At 35.3% G+C, this 17,767-nt stretch overlaps 3 protein-coding genes across 3 annotated transcripts in view; 2 read left to right on the top strand and 1 right to left on the bottom strand.

Annotated features, from left to right (window-relative positions):
- Positions 1 to 17,767, top strand: part of LOC136808750 (ubiquitin carboxyl-terminal hydrolase 22-like) — a 151,219-nt gene that overhangs the window by 12,180 nt on the left and 121,272 nt on the right. The window lies entirely within an intron of this gene.
- LOC136808699 (major facilitator superfamily domain-containing protein 8-like) lies at positions 1,834 to 3,258 on the top strand. Its single transcript, XM_067065242.1, has one exon. It carries the CDS (start codon positions 1,834 to 1,836, stop codon positions 3,256 to 3,258), a length of 1,425 nt encoding a protein of 474 aa, XP_066921343.1.
- Positions 9,026 to 10,450, bottom strand: LOC136808688 (uncharacterized). Its single transcript, XM_067065233.1, has one exon. It carries the CDS (start codon positions 10,448 to 10,450, stop codon positions 9,026 to 9,028), a length of 1,425 nt encoding a protein of 474 aa, XP_066921334.1.

The raw sequence follows: 17,767 nt of genomic DNA, 5'->3' as shown, positions 1-17,767 counted from the left end.
ATCAGATTACACTGTTACAAAGATCAACATTCTTTCTATCTTAATCTTTCTTGTTAAACTTTCATCTGGATAAGGTCTAAACTTCGAGTTTTATTCTTCTTATAGGGTCCAATTTAAAAAGATAGAAACAAGTTTTATAAAAAATTGTTTCGTGATTTATTCATTCTGATTTGAGTCTTTCTGTTAATTGACCAATCAAGTTACCATGGAAGCGCAATTAAAAAATAAGTATGGTATGATTTAATACAAAATAGGAAACATGTTCTATATGTAATCAAAAGGTACTTCACTTGGTATGAGTATGAAGGTTTGCAGCTTCTCGACACTGGATGTAAATGAATACGCATAATCTATTGGATGCATGAACTAATAAAGATCTGCAATTCCATCAATCGAATCTAGTGGATTTTGGAGAGGATTTCTGTATATACATATATATTTTTTTAATCTATAGTATCTATAGTCTTTCTCTCTTTTAACTTTTATTGAATTCTTTCTTGATGCTAGAAATTATGAAATACAAAGCATTTTCTGGTTTACCTTCAATCCTGGCCAAAATTAACTGGAACTGTACTTTGTAATTTTTTCTTACTTACATGCCTTAAAGAGGGAACTTTCTTTGGTGAGCTGAATTCGCCAAAATTAGTTTCCACGAAAATAATTTCCCTTAGGGTATTTTTTGCTTTAGTTCCTTCCTACTGGCGACGTGATGCAGTGTTCTTTTTGCAGGAGGATGGGAGCCTTTAGTGTTTTTAGCGTTTGTTTGTGGCACTCGATTATATAGTAAGGTAAGTTGGTGACCCCAGTCGAGGGTGACCTGAAGGCTCCCTTTTCTCTAGCTACCTACCCGAAGGTAGGGGAGGGCGCCACTCCTTTCCATGGATTTCTTCACTTACCCTTGACCTGTCTATTGCTGAGGCATCAAGTATCATTTTGAGAATCTTTGGTATGACCCGGCTGAGGGATTGAACCCATAACCTTGCGTTCTGTAGCCGGATGCTCTACCACTGGATTACGGTCACTGTAACCCAACTGTAGATTTTTAAAAATAAACTGGAATTTTACCCATTCTTCTGGTTTTGCTGTTGCTCTCCCCTTTCCTTTCCCTACAAGATTCTGAATCAATTTAGGGTCTTCCATGCTCAAATTCAACATTGAAGAAAAAAATGGGGGAATAGGCTATTATGATAAAAATTTTAGAGCAATTCCATCACTTTTTGACCGCTATTGTAGATTGCCACATGCATCCAAAATTCAGGATGCATGCAAGTGCATGTGTACTTATGTACTTTTGTCTTTTTAATGACTTTGTGTAGCTAACAATCCGCCGATTCTGGGTTTTACTTCGATGTAAGTCCGCCAGTCTCTAGATTAATTTATTATGATTGATATATTTTTATAGTTTTTAAAATTTTGAGTCTGGATACAAAATCAAAGATTGATGGATAACTAATATGATAAGAAATATTTATTATAGTGCACTTAGAGTTATGACAAAACTTCATTTTGCATTTTTCCAATGAAACTTTTGTTTCTCAACAGAAACGATGTTTCATTCAGTCAATATTTCCAGCTCTTTTATTCATTGTTGATTCACTAACTCAAAAAAGATCTTCTTTCAAATTTGCAGTCAGTTAAATTATTATTGGGAATAGCTTTTGGTACAGTTTGTATAAAAGTCCAAAAAAAATTGCATTATGTTCCCTAGAATATTTACCTTTACTCCTCGGATGATTGAGTTTTAGACTTCTGTTTTAGATTGATAATGAAACCAGTTTTTCTTCATATTTCATCATAGAGTAAAGACGACGAAATCAAAGACAATAAACCAAAATGACGCTCGATTACAAGAGTTGGGAAAAGCGTCGAAAACGAACTTCAAAAATATTTTATTTTCAATCCATTGCACTGGGAATGGAGTACGCTTTAACCTTCGTCACACTGTATGTGTACTTGAAAGATGTCATTAAGACGAAACACGTAGATGAATTCTACAGTGTTATATCCGCCATCTTTATTCTGTCCCAGATCACCATGTCTTTAATTTTTGGACATTTATTCGACAAATATCGCAATCTACACACCATGTTTTTCGTTGGAAATGTTCTCATTATCATTGGTAACATTTTGTACACCATCCCATACTCAGCATGGAATTTATTTGCAGGGCGGCTCATCTCGGGGGGAGGCGGTTCATTACGAGCCATTATGACGTCAGAACTGACTAGATCGTATCCAGAAGAAGAGCTTTTACCGCAATTCTCAGCCATGGGGATGTCATTTGCAATGGGATTCATTATAGGCCCTGTTATCAATTTCGTATTTATTAAAGCTGATTTTAAGTTTCTTGGAATTCAAATCGGGTACGCTAACGGATCGGGTTTAATTCTAACTTTTGTGTTTATCTTTGTTCTATTTCTTGCAACATTTGGAGTCAGTGACCTGTCTAAAGAGTATGACATGAAGGAAACACGCATGCACGGTGTAAATAAGGGAGACACGTCATTGGCTGATGAAAGATTTGAAGAAACGCGATTGGATGACGCGAAAGAAAAGGAAGGAATGCCATTGGTTGAGAATAATCAAAATGGTAGCGAAGAAATGATGGAAAAGTTTGGAGTGTTAAAAACACTTGCAATCTTATTTGGATCTGTTGATGTTGTTCTGATTCTGTTTTTTTCACTGTTTTTCATGCACTGTATGGTTTGTTACGATATCTGGCAACCGATGGCTTCAATCGATTTTCTGAAATGGGGGATCTTGGAAATCAATATTATAAACCTTGGGTATGGTGTTACTGCTGCTGGAATTTTCCTCATCGTCCTGTTCAATCCAATGAGTGAGAAAGTATTGGTTTATGCAGCTATGGTCTGTGTTTTGTGTTTAGGATGTATTCAGGTCATGTATGCGGTACTAAAAATATGCCGACCCGGTTCGACGGTTAGTATTTTGTTATGGATTGGATATACTTTATGGTTTGCAATTGTTATCATAATGGAGGAAGTGTTTTTCATTAATACCATGTCTAGATTGATTCCATCAAGCATCCAAGCCTTCTCTGAGAGTGTCCGCTTATCGTTTTCGCGGGCGGGAGCTGTCATAGGTCTTCTAACGGCAGCTTTTTCCTTTCATTATATCCATTATGTATGCGCTGGATACCTGGTGATCACAGGTATTGTTATGGTTTTATTAATATGGCGGAGAAAACGATTTCAACATCCACAAGTTATAGAATTAATTGCTTTAGAAAATTTATAGTTTATCAATATAAATATAATGAATTTTATCATCTTTATTGAGAATAAGAAAAAAAGAAATAATATTAAGCACGCTACTACCAGTTTCATTCAATAGCAATATATTCGCGAAAAAAAAGAAAAAAAGAATTGGTTAATTTTTCGTGTGGGATTCAAGTAAAACGTTTAAACAACTTCATTGATTTAAAAAAGGATTTTTCTAAGAAATGAAATCATTGCAATGAAAAGGAATTAAGTATAGAATTTTGGTCATCCGCTGTCCTCTATTACTAGGTCACAGTGTGGATGTAAACCACACTGAAACGACCGCCTTCCATTACGCATCACGCTCGCGAAAGAGCGCGCGCACATTATTAACGCCTACATGTCATCTCCAGTACATTTTAGATTATTCATTGAAAACAGATTACAATATAGTCATTTTTCATGTCTCGATTATTCAATTCCGAATAAAAGACATTCAGCGAAAAAAAGAAAAACACCTGGGTAATCTAGTTAAAAAAACCGTAAATGGTAGACAAAGTAATTAGCCAAGGAAAAACGAGATTAGCGTACCACTCTGAAAAAAACCGCCTCCGTCATCAGTGGATGACCAAGATTCTGTACTTGATTCCTTTTCATTGCAATGATTGGAACAATTTTATAAGAATAATTCTGATCCTGAATTGCTGAATTTCAAACAATAAAAGGGTGATCTCAATGTGGTAAATCCTGCCCTAAATAACACACGAGAAGAAAAATTTGAGGCTTAAAATGACAAAAATATCAACTAGGTCTCAACAAAAGTCCTTTGACTGGCTTGAAACTTTTTGAAAAGGAGGTTAACACAGCAAGATTGGGGTAAAAGAGGGAACTGTCGAAAACATTTTTCCAAAAATTAATAACCAGGGAAAACAGTGGGGGGTTAGAAAAAGGATATCCTGGGTGGACTTGGGGATGCATATTACCTTAAAGGAAGAAAATTTGGCGGATTTGGCCAAGTTCCCGCCAAAATTTGTTTTTTCCTCCATCCGCCAAATTAAATTCCCGTCAAATTTATTTCATTTAACGTATTTCCCAAATTGGTGCTATTTCAGGCCTTAAACCAGGTTTTTTTGCTTATTTGATAATGATTTTGGCCAAAAATATCCTGCAACCGCCAAATTTAATTCTTTTCAAGTTTAATTTTTCCAGACATCCGCAAAATTAAATTCCCGCCAAAATTTCTTCCCTTAAAGTAGGTACCCGAGAGTAACAGTTACAAACAGAATGCAAATCTCGGTGGTCTTTACTTAACCTCGGACAATATTTCCCAGTACAGCCCTCACTAACCGGTCATTACGGTATTATGAATCAACATTGAGACCATGATCAGACGTTTCGGTTCCGTTCCGAAACGGTTCCGAAAAAAGTGTGCACGGCAAAATTCAAAACGTCAAAAAAGAAGACGCTACAAAGCAAAACAGATCGAAACGATTTTGCTCCACTTTTTTCATCGGAACGGAACTGCTCCGATTTCTTGCTCTGAAACATTCCAAAACCAATATGATCACACTCGATCCGTAACGAAAATCATACCAGAGCGAAATGGAACGGTGACGTCTGAACATGGTCTAACGTTATTGTTGATTCAGAGGCATGGATACTTTGGGGATGAGCTGGAGTTTTTACAAGATACTTCACTAATTGGTCATTTGAAGTGATAGAGATGACGCGTTCTTTAGAAAAAGTAATAAGATTCTTTTATTACATCTTAACGACCAACCAAATCAAAAAGAGCTTGTAAAAACTCCAGCTTGACCCATACTTTGACTGACCCACAACGAGAAAAAGTACGCCAGAAAATTCACTTGGAAGGTAACAGAAAATCTTTTTACTCTTTTTACTATTTAAGAAAAAAGGCAACAGACTAATTGGACCTACAGTGAAGTCTCCATAACTCGAACATGCACAGGGAACACAAATTTGCGTTCGAGGCATTTTTGATTCGTAGAGTAAATTGTTAACTGAAAGGACCATAAAATCTATTTTAGTTAAGGAGACATTAAAGTTGTAGAGGTTCGAAATTCTACTGTAGTTTGAAAATAAAAGAAAAATTACACCCGAAAAGACTTCTAAATAGGTCCGGAAATAAGGGCTACCCTTATTTTTTTCTAAACTCATAGACCGAAGAGGAAAGAAATGAAGACAGGTTCATAATGAACACTAACCGGTAGGGTTGACATTACAATTGACAAGCGCCACTTTATGAAGCAGATAATCGAATACGACAAGACCATGACACTTCCCAACCAATGAAACATAAGCCCGAAGGGCTAGATTTCAATCTCCTTGGTAGGATTTGAAGCCAACAAATCCTACCAAAGTTACGTGGCCTTGAGCGATCCGCCTGCTTTTTACACAAATGACAGATACTAATATTTACCGCACAATTTCAAAAAAAATATCTCACGAAAACAAAGGAATCGCTAGATTCAATCCGTCATCGAAAATACGGCGTATATTTTAAGGCTTCACTTTTTCTTGCCTAAGAAATGTTAAAGATTCTTCTCTAGCCCTTCGGGCTTTAAACTGATTGTCCCAACTGCTAGCCTAAAAAATGAACAGTGGGAAAAGTGAAAACAATGATGACATGTAAATGAAGAAAATATATTATTACCTAAGCAAGCGTCGTCCAATATGGACTTCACATCCTGTATTTTACTCTTCAAAGACCGTGTAACTAAATAGTCTACGGCCCGGGAGATGCACTTAGGCAAAATTGGGTACGGGACGTGCCACTGGTTTTTCGTCTACTTTTAGTGATTTTTGCCACTTGTTAGGGTGGAAATTGGAAAAAGATTTTAATTTTTCGTTCTGACAGGGTCACCATTTTACCAAAAACTCATATGTGACGGGGTCAGCTTTTTGAATTCCAGCGGCACGTCCCTCGTCGGCCGTCAACTTGCCGTCGGTCTAGGTCAGTGCCCCTCCCGGGTCTAAGGTATCGTTGTTGATTGTCATTGGCCGGAACGATGCTTAAACAGTCTCGAATCAAAAATCTAATTTATATTTACAGATGTTCTTTTTAGGAAATACCTCATAGTCTTATAGATAAAAAAAAATGGTTCAAGATAAAAAGAGTTTCTTTGTTATCTTCAAATAGAATACTATAGTTACGTGGTCTTCTCACCCTATTGTTGACGAGGCTTGCCAAGTTGCAATACAGTTTTTACTGATCTCTGTATATCCCGTATTCCACCTCGAGATGACCGTGCAACGGATTTATCCCGTTGAAATCCCTTTGCATGTTTTCCAAAAGCACGAAAAACTTTCAGAACTCTCCAAGTAGATACTTACATCAAAGAGCTACAAAGTATATCAAACTGTTAAAGTGGATCCGTGAAAGTGATATTTTTTAACATTGCAGTAAGGTTCTAATTTGACTAGATCACGACCAACTGAGGACAACGGTAAATCAGTACTTTTACCATCTTCGATTTTACGAGTCAGAACTGCGGGTCATTTCAAATCGCTTCAGTCACTTTACCGTCCTCAAAAGCGCAAATACAAACTCGCAGATATTGAAAAGCACACAACCAAAAAGTATTGAAAATCCTTGCCAAAATCATTCTAAAGTCCTACAGTCCCCATGCTGATTCCATGGCTATTGAAGTGATCGGGCAGACGCTCTAAAAACCGGTCTCCACTTGTGCGAGCTTCCACGATATTGCTATTGGTGACAATAAAGCAATTCTATTGCCGCGATTTGTCGTAAGTCATTTGAAAAAAGTTGAAAAATGTCCCGTGTTGTTTTTATACGGGGTTGGTATACCGTGAAAAGCACAGGTCGAAATCATATCGACGCTGTGCCGACCAATCCAGATTCTATTCAGCGCGCCATCAACGCAGAGAAAAGTAACCAAGACGACCATCCGAGATGTTGGATGAAAATGCCATCAATGCTTTTTAAAAAGAGTCAGTGATAGAGAATCATAACAAAGTCTGTCTATTATTTCGATTCAATTAAAGTGACATTTCCATAATTAAAAGTTTAGTAATTACTTTTATACATTTGGGGATCATGTAAAAGATTTATTTTGAAAGAAACTCATTTCAATTACACTTGGAGGTTTCTGGGGAATTCGTAAATAGTATAAACTGCCTACTGATACAGTCTGCTAGACATTAATATGGTAATATTTGTCCTTTTCTACAGTGATTAGATTGACACATGCACGATAAAATTTCTATTATTGGTCTTCAGAGGTTGAAATATTCTCAACCTCTGATACTCAGAATAGGGTCGGTACCTAAGGGAAGCGGACAGCGTCCTTTCCATTCACACGGTGTTCTGTAAAACAGGATTAATCGGATTCAAAGTTTACTGTGTTAGCTAAATTTTGAAAGAATGGCTAATAATAAATTTTCTCTTTTTTTTGTAAAAGAGGGTAATATAACATTTTATGAATGTCTTTTTAAGGTTCATAACGTCATTTTTTAAATCGATTTGCTAAGTACTTTTGACAATATATACATTCACAAAACAACTTATAAAGACAGTTTTTTGTTAAAAGTATGAAAAACATAAGTTTTATCTTTAATTTAAATCTCATAACCAATCTTTTGACTATGGCCAAAGTTGAGCGTTGAAACAACGTCGTGTGCCAGCTGGGAAACTTCCCAAAGAAACTAATTCGGATTACCCTTAAAGGGGGGGGGTTTCAGGGGTTACCAGATTCCGCAATTCCGCTAATTATTTGCCCAATTTCCGTCAGACCGTCTAAAGAAGGACCGAAATTCCGCCAACGAAAATTTCTTTGAAATTCAATGTTTTTGTCAAAAAATTTTTTGACATTTCCCAAAGTCCACAAACTTTTTGCTATTATCCGTTTTTCTGCACTAAAATTGTCCAATTTTCCGTCTCTGTCAGAGGACCAAATTTCCGAAGTTCCGTCGAAATTTTAGTCAAATTCCGCCACTCCGTTCGAAAAAAAGGCCGATTCCGGTCCTCCGCCAAGCATGGAACCCCCTTCAAAGGAATTAGAGACCATCAACTATACGATCTTAACGGCTTTTAATGCACAAGCTAAGCTGGTGTTTGCGACGACGAGCTGTCTAGTAGATTTCTATTTATAAAGAATGTTAAATTTCATTTATGTATTTATGCAGCGAGTGCCTAATTTCTGACTGTAATTTCCACAAAACGATTACGCTGGCAATGCCTTTCTTTTAGAAATTCTTTATAAGGATTTGACAAGAAAAAAGACTTGTGAAAAAAAGAGACTTTTTGAATTCTGGTCTAAAGTCTTATGTATCTTATGAATTTTGATATTTCTTTTCTACATTAGAGAAGGGATTTTATTGAATGTACAAAATATTTTACGATTAAAAAATACAGTTGACTCTCTATCAAATAACTCGAACCCGCACTGGGAAAACAAATTTGTCCAAGTTAACGAAATTTCGAGTTATGGAGGTTCGATTTAAGGGACTCTACAGTAGTTCACTGTATTTCAGTGGATGACCAAGATTCTGTACTTAACCGACTTAACACCTTTTCATAACAATGATTCATTGCCTCTTTTAGAAAAACCCTTTTTTAAATCTATTAAGTCGTTTAAACCTTTTACTCGAATCCCACAGGTTACACGTTATCAATTTTAATCGGCTTTGTCCAAGGACCGAATATTTTTTTAAAAAGTACGGAGACTAATTCTTTTCTTTCTCGAATGTAGTAGCGTGCTTATTATTATATATACTTTTTTTTCAATAAAAATAATAAAATTCAATTTACTTATATTGAGAAGTTATAAATTTTCAAAAGTAATGAACTCTATAACTTGTGGATGTTGGAATCGTTTTCTCCGCCATATCAATAAAACCATAACAACACCTGTGATCACCAGGTACCCAGCGCATATATAATGGAGATAATGGAAAGAAAAAGCTGCCGTTAGAAGACCTATAACAGCTCCCGTCCGTGAGAACGATAAGCGGACACTCTCAGAGAAGGCTTGGATGCTTGATGGAATCAATCTAGACATGGTATTAATCAAAAACACTTCCTCCATTATGATAACAATAGCAAACCAAAACGCATATCCAATCCATAACAAAGTACTAACCGTCGAACCGGGTCGGTATACTTCCATGACCGCATACATGACCTGAATTAATCCCAAACATAAAACACAGACCATAGCTGCATAAACCAATACTTTCTCACTCATTGGATTGAACACGACGATGAGTAAAATTCCAGCAGCAGTAACACCAAACCCAAGGTTTATAATATTGATTTCCAAGATCCCCCATTTCAGAAATTGAATACAAGCCATCGGTTGCCAGATATCGTAACAAACCATACAATGCATGAAAAACAGGGAAAAGAACAGAATGAGAACAACATCAACAGATCCAAATAAGATTGCAAGTGTTTTTAACACTCCTATCTTTTTCACCATTTCTTCGCTACCATTTTGATTATTCTCAACCAATCGCATTCCTTCCTTTTCTTCTGCGTCATCCAATCGCGTTTCTTCAAATTTTTTATCAGTCAATGACGTGTCTCCCTTATTTACACCGTGCATGCGTGTTTCCTTCATGTCATACTCTTTGGACAGGTCACTGACTCCAAATGTTGCAAGAAATAGAACAAAGATAAACACAAAAGTTAGAATTAAACCCGATCCGTTAGCGTACCCTATTTGAATTCCGAGAAACTTAAAATCAGCTTTAATAAATGCAAGATTGATAACAGGACCCATAATGAATCCAATTGCAAACGACATTCCCATGGCAGAGAATTGCGGTAAAAGCTCCTCTTCTGGATACGATCTAGTCAGCTCTGACGTCATAATGGCTCGTAATGAACCGCCTCCACCCGAGATGAGCCGCCCTGCAAATAAATTCCACGCTGAGTATGGGATGGTGTACAAAATGTTACCAATGATAATGAGAACATTCCCAAGGAAGAACATGGTGTGTAGATTGCGATATTTGTCGAATAAATGTCCAAAAATTAAAGACATGGTGATCTGGGACAGAATAAAGATGGCGGATATAGCACTGTAAAATTCATCCACGTATTTCGTCTTAATGACATCTTTCAAGTACACATACAGTGTGATGAAGGTTAAAGCGTACTCCATTCCCAGTGCGATAGATTGAATGTAAAATATTTTTGAAGTTCGTTTTCGACGCTTTTCCCATCCTTTGTAATCGAGCGTCATTTTGTTTTTTTTGATTTCGTCGTCTTTACTCTACATGAGGAAATATGAATAAAAACTGATTTCAAGAAATAAAAGTCATCTTCAAAATTATCTGGTTATTTTATCTCTCTAAAACAGAAGTTTGGCTTAAACTAAAATTTAAAATCACTTGTTGAGTAGCCGGATTGTATACATATCCTTACTCTATTTGCTCCTTGTATTCCTCCATCATGGAATTATTATAAACAACTGTTTGATTATTACCGATTTCTCATTTTCAAACCTTACCGCATTAGGCATTGAAGTTCACCCTTGTCAACCATTACGGATGGTTTTTTGTAGTAATTTGATTGCATTTTTCATTAAAAACCACTAACATATTATCCGGATTCAAACTCATCTATAGTTAATCACTAATTACATGTCGTTATGACGTTTTTAAATTGCGAGAAAGATGCAAAAACATTCTGCATGAGGGGGTCTCTATAACAAATCCTGCATTACTGAAAATGATAAAAAGAACGACTAATTTCATAAAGAACGACACATAGACAGTACCACCCTTACGCATTCTGGCAGGATTTGCAAAAATTGAACATTGGCACCAGAAATGTTCAAACTTCAACTTTGAAAAAACTGCCGTGCCAACACGTGCCACCAAAAGATTTTCAAACCACAATGAAGCTAAGTTAGTCAAGTCTAATATTAGTCAATCTCAGTTCTTTTCGAAGAAATATTGGAAAAATATCCACAACTAAAAATACCGTGTTGTTATAAGCATTTTTTTGATTTTTTTAGTCTGATGATGTTTTTCTCATACACGTTTTTTTTTTATAAGGAACCTTAACTATGCTCTGAGCCTGGAGTTCCTTATTTTTACAGAGAATTTCAGCCTCCAAGCTCCTTATCGAGTTCCTTATTTACATAGCTGCTAAGTTTGGATAACCATCTCTTACTGTTCCTTAAAACTTGTTTGCTTATTCTCAGCCTGAGCAGTTCCTAAACAATTCCTTATTTTTTGGACCATTTTCAGCCTCGAGTTCCTTATAAACGTGTTCTTTATTGCCACCGCAGGAAGCCTAAAGCTTCCGAGGATGGCATTCATAGCTTCACTCGTGAGGGAAAGTTGGGAAAACATCTCATAATTTTGCGCGCGCGTTTCAGTATTTTAGTTCCGCTTAGCGGAACATTATCAATTAACGGTTATTTGATTTCCCGGAATGAAGAGCGATAAGCCGTGTTTTACAGGATAGCTCTTTTTTAGCTTGCGCGGCGGACGTTTGTTTCTTCCTATCGTGTCGGAGCTTTCAAACAATGTCAATTGAATTATCTGGTATTTCTTCTATTGATTATGTTTCAAACGATCAGCCGATGGCTCTGGCTTTAGGTATAAGGTAATGTCAGCGATAAAAAAGGAAAGTTGGTGGACCTGATGTGATGGTGGCAGACATCTTGAATTTCTCCCTGTTTCTTTAAATCTGTTTTATTCCAGTTATTAGCACAGTCCAGTAGTCCAATCGCACTACTTTTCTATAAACCCAACAATCCAGTGTGAGTTTGCTGAAAGGAAAACTAAACAATTTGAATCCTTTTTAGACATTGAGATTGATTTATATTTTCCAGCGAAACAGAACACAGACTGACAGAACAACAGTCTGACAGTTATTTATATAGTTTTTTCCATCATCGTTCTAACACTATTGATACAGAACAGCACACAGCTGACAATTAAAAGAATTTTTGAAACTGAACTAAAGTATAAAACAAGGCGCCCTATAAAAGGGAAATTCCATAAAGGAAAGTTTGCATTTTGCAAAAATCTATATATACAGTAGTTGACACTCTCTAATTCAAATTTCAAGGGATTCTCATCGAATACCACAGCATATTGAATATTGAGAAAGTCTCCCAAATCCCTAAAGTAAATATTGAATTATAGAGTAACACGGAAGAAGAAGGCGAAGCGAAGGTTGATTATTGCGATTGGTTTTTGAACGTCGAATCAGTACAATAACCGAAGATCTTGCTGAAAATTTATATAAGTTTTTGGAAACATCTTTGATATTTGCAATATTTGAGGAGTCAAAATTTTGGTTTCTAATTTGAACGCAACAAAATCGAACATTTGAATTTCAAAATATCTGGCATTTTTTTTTGTTATAGAAATTCACTAAGAGAGTGGTTTTTCAAAACCTTAAAGTGACTTCAAATTTTTATCCAAAACGGGCTTATCAAATAGTAGAACGTCAAATTAGACAGTGTCAACTGTAATTACATTTTTTGCTTTTTGCTCCTAAAATAATTTGAAGATTTTTCACAGTATGGCAGAGGAAGACTTTGCGATTAATCTAGACACTGCATTGAATGTTGCACATTTCCGAAATTCAAGCAGGACAACTGGCAGTCGTACCTATTCTTGCGCTGTTGATTGCTTTCTTGAAATATGTTACCGCTTGCTTCTTCCAGAAATGAAAGCTAAAGTATCATATGAAAAATCAAGTGATTTTTTTAAGCTGCTTCAATTAAGTGGTCAATGGAAATTTCACTTGAAGATTACGATATGAAAAGTAATGCTTTTCGACTGCTGGATGAAATTAGGGAACCGGTATGGTCTAAGATTATTGAAAATTGTGGTACCTTTGTGAGAAGAAATAGCGACGCAGAGTTTCAAGAGATTTTTGGAAGTAATATTTTCAAAGAATTATCAGAAGAAGAGAGACATGTTTTTGAAACAAGTTTTGTAATTCAGGGTACTTGTAATAGTTGTGGTAGTGAGAAGGAACAAAGAGAAACGGGTAGCATTGTCAGTCTTCTTTCGCATTTTTTATATCCAGAGATTTTAGTTGATGCAAGTTTGTGGCCAAACTGTGTATCAAATTCTCTTAATCCAAGCTCAGAAATTAATTGCCACCGCAGGAAGCCTAAAGCTTCCGAGGATGGCATTCATAGCTTCACGCATAAGGAAGTTGGGCAAACATCTCATAATTTTGCGCGCGTTTTTCAGTATTTTAGTTCCGGTTAAATGGTGTACCGTAACATTCTTAGCTTGACTGCAATTCTATTGTTTTATCATCATTAAAAACACTTTTCCGGATTAGTTTTGATCTGATTACCCATTTTCAAAGCTCTATATGTCTTTTTTTATTACCTCAGGGAGTCGAATTAAGGGAAATTCCTTTTTTGTTGGGAAATTCCCTATTTAAACCACAAGTAGTTATTAACCGCTCTGAGCAAAGCAAATTAGAAAATTTAAGTCTTTCTGAAACTTGTCGCGTGACTATTACATTAAAAAGGCAGATTAGTACAGTAGCGTTTACTATGATACAAACAAGCCATTATATACCATTATTTTGGTAATAAAAGAGATGACAAAAAAAAAACATATAAATAACTTTATCTTATCTCTATAAGAAGATATCTATGAGATAGACACAACTTGCTAATATTTGTAGACTAAATTTTGCTTCAGATGAGATGCCATTCTAACAGAAGTAAAGGCTATCAGTAACATTTCTTTCAAAATTCAACAACTTATTTGATCGTTCTTCTGCGGTGGCACTTTAATGAAAATTATGGCTAGTATAAAAAAAACGTGTAATAGATTTCATAAACGTATTCACTTAGTATTCTAGCTTTTGTTTTCAAACTTTTTGCCAGTAGAAGTGCAAAGAGAATAAGATAGAGGACTTTTTAGAAATAAGAGTATTTATTATGTTTTAAAATTATAGTCTTTCGAGCCGCCATGACAGTTACCCTTTGCGGATAAAGCCTGTACATCGATTGTTTTCTGAAACGATGGAAAGACAATATTTTGCCCTCCCACTGCTTCATTCGATGTTTATCCAGAGTCTCTATAATAAATCAATGGTTTGTTGCTCAACTAGGCTTTCGATGTGATAACTCCAAACCATTTGACATCCAAGAAAACAGTGCCCGTTTCTATAGGACACTCCCTGCTCAATTAAAATCGTCTGTTAAGACTCATCCCGAGAACCTCTTCAAGATCCACTAGATTTAAGGGATAAAAAATTTCATTACAGATATTCATCATTTCACATATCCAAAAGTTGAAGCGTATTAATTTACGTTCAGTGTCGAAAAGCTCCAAAGCCTACCTCCTACTCAAACCTCTTAGCTTGAATTCTTTTTTATGAAAGTACTATGCTTATCAGAAGAAAACCAAAAGAAATAGTGCTATGCTTAGGGTACAAAATTGTTTTCAAACTGTTGATTTGATCACATAATTAATTTGAGAAAAAATGTAAATTGTTTACAATTTCACAATAGCCAAATTAAACTAACGAGTGTTGATTACAATTGAGTTGATTCCTCAATGAAGGCCTCGATATCCCTGTCCCGTATGCAATCATCGTGCTCAAGTGAGTTACGGCATGTCCAAAGTTTTTGGCGTCAAAAATGGTTTACATTTGGCTATGTGATCACATTTTCGCAGTCATAAGATTCGACAAATTCTATATTGACAGTAATTAGATCACTCGATATTACCGTGAAAATCACATACCGATATCACAAATCGCCTGTGCCGGCGAATAGAGATTCTATTCAGCGTGCAATCAACGCAGAGAAAAGTAACTATGGCGACAATCCAAGATCTTAGATTATGTTCAAAGTTGACATTTCTATTCGTGTCGTTGATAACCATTGACTTCCAAGCCCAAAGGGTTAACTTGAGATTCCTGGATAGGAAATGAAGTCACTAATTTCCTAACTAGAACGCCCATGCGTGGTTTTTAAACAAACGCTGGATTTAAAGTAAAATCTATCACCAGATTTCAAAAGGCAAAGCGATAGAGAATCTTAATCTAAAGATTTGTTTTATTGTCTATTACTTCGATTCCATTGAAGTAACATTACCATAATTAATAGTTTAGCAATACCTGTCGTTATACATATGGGAAATCATTTAAAAATATATTTTGAAAGAAACTCGTTTCAATTATGATGGGACATTCTATTGTATATTCATACAGGGGGTGGATACTGTGTAAAACACAGGCCAAAATCATATATTGTTTCGACCAATCCAGATTCTATTCAGCGCGCAATCAACGCAGACAAAAGTAACCATGACACCATCCAAGATCTTGGATGAAGTTCAAAGCTGATATTTTTATTCCCATCGTTGAAACACAACTTAAAAATGTCATCAATGCTTTTCAAAAAGAGTCACTGATAGAGAATCATAACATAAAGATCTGCCTATTATTTCCATTCCATTAAAGTAACATTACCAAAACTAATAGTTTAGTAATTACTGTTATACATTTGGGAATCATGTAAAAGATTTCTTTCGAAAGAAACTCATTTCAATCACATTTGGAGGTTTCTGGGGAATTTGTAAATAGTAAACTGCATAATGATACAGTCTGCTAGACATTAATATGGTAATATTTACTCTTCATCTTTGATTCTTTCTTCAGTGATTAGATTGACACATGCGCGATAAAATTTCTATTATTGGTCCTCAGAGGTTGATTATATTCTTTGAAACTGCTACTGATATAACTGATACTCAGGGTAGGGGGTGGACGATCATTTCCAGAGCGTTATCCGAGAAAAATTTCCAGGGGGTATTGTCTCAATTTTCCAAGGGGGTAAAAAGTTATTCTAGAACTTCCAGGGGGTAAAAGAATTATTTTAGTTCGTCCACCCTTATTTAAGGTATGAAAAGAATTTTCTCAAGGGAAATTTTGCAACTTTTGTCATTTTCCAGGGGGTATCCACACATTTTCAATATTTTATTTTCACTCGTCATCTTTGATTCTTTCTACAGTAATTAGATTGGCACATGTGCGATAAAATTTACTTAATCGCCTGATACAGGCTTTAAAAATTTGATTTAATTTCATCATAGAGGTAATAAAAATGGAGTAACAACTTTTCTCTAATAGCCAAAGAAGTCATGGCTAGCAAAAATCAGTCAAGAAATAGATTATAAAAACTAAATTAAAGCTATTCCGTCCAACGAAACCTCATATTTTTAGGTAAAATGCGAATTTTTTTCGAGTAACAATTTCTTTATAGTTTTAAAAGAAGTTTTTCATTTTATCGGGAAACTTTCGAGAGGTTTCAAATTTTGCGAATTCTTTGTTATTTGTGGAATTTTCTATGCTATAAATATTAGATCTAAATAGCAGCTGCCTCAAAATTTTGATAGAATATAGTTGAAAGATTGGCATTAGTAAATATGTACAAATTTATAAAATTTGCCGAGGATTCCCTTGGCAGCAAACATTTCAAATTCGATGTTCTGTGCTTATTCTTGCAAGGTTTTCTTATGTTTTATCAACAAAACTGTCATCACACAAAATGTAGCATGATTTTATTCAAATTCTCTCCGACTTATTCCCATAAGTGAAAGCAAAATTAATGGCTTTCTCCCAAAGCAACAAAGCAACAGTTTGGTATCAATGATACTACAATACAGTAGAATAGTAGGAGTGGTATTTCCATCTATATTTTCATTACCTCCATGCTTTTATCAATCAAGAAAAGAGAATAGGCATTCCAGGCGTTCAAGGGAAGAGAAGTAAAGGGAAATAAAACGATTGAGCTAAAAGTAGATTAATATGTTTTGAAAGCAAACTTATTATATACACCATATAAAGATTTTCTGTCCATGTTACAAGATAGTTAAAATAATAATAAGTACTTAATAATACTACAGTACGATAATATCATCATTATTTAAAAAATAAAATTTCTTTACCTTTCAATATTTATCTAATATAATATTCAAGATACGTGTTAAGCCAAGAACGACTTTTCTAGAATATTCAAAGTTTGTCCTAAATTCGTGGTTCCCATAAAATAGACTGATTGAGCATATCATGAATATCTAATTCAGTGATTTTTTCATTTTGCACGATGCTCAACAAAAGCGCCTTATGTTATCCGAGCTGACACGCAACGTCAAAACAACGTTAGATGAAAGTTGTTTCAATGTTGTGTGGCAGCTTAGAAGCAAACAAACTATATTACGTCGGCATTTTTGTTACTCTAAATACGAAGTCTAGGGTTATGGCATTTTGCAACTTTGAATACTCACACGAAAAAAGGCTTACCATTGGAAAATGGCAGTTGTAATCAATAAAATTGTTCATCACGAATTCTGTGATTTTCATTAAGTTTCAAAAATTAAGAGGATTGATATTTTAATATATCGATTTTATCGAATACGACCATCCGGCTAAAAATACAATTGCAAAGTGCACTTGTGTTGTTATAAGCTTGCAAATTAGAAAATAAAAGTTAAGTGTTTAATCACCTAATAGAAGACAAAATACTACACATTAATTAAACTGTCCGAAAGCTAAC

The sequence above is a fragment of the Clytia hemisphaerica genome, unplaced genomic scaffold (genome assembly GCF_902728285.1).
Source record: "Clytia hemisphaerica strain Z4C2 unplaced genomic scaffold, Clytia hemisphaerica genome assembly, whole genome shotgun sequence".
Taxonomy (NCBI): domain Eukaryota; kingdom Metazoa; phylum Cnidaria; class Hydrozoa; order Leptothecata; family Clytiidae; genus Clytia; species Clytia hemisphaerica.
The sequence above is the reverse complement of the archived record's forward strand: the minus strand, read 5'-3'. Positions and strand labels throughout refer to the sequence as shown.

Excerpts from the sequence above, each read along its gene's own strand:
- LOC136808699 (XM_067065242.1), top strand. The coding sequence starts at position 1,834 with ATGACGCTCGATTACAAGAGTTGGGAAAAGCGTCGAAAACGAACTTCA.
- LOC136808688 (XM_067065233.1), bottom strand. The coding sequence starts at position 10,450 with ATGACGCTCGATTACAAAGGATGGGAAAAGCGTCGAAAACGAACTTCA.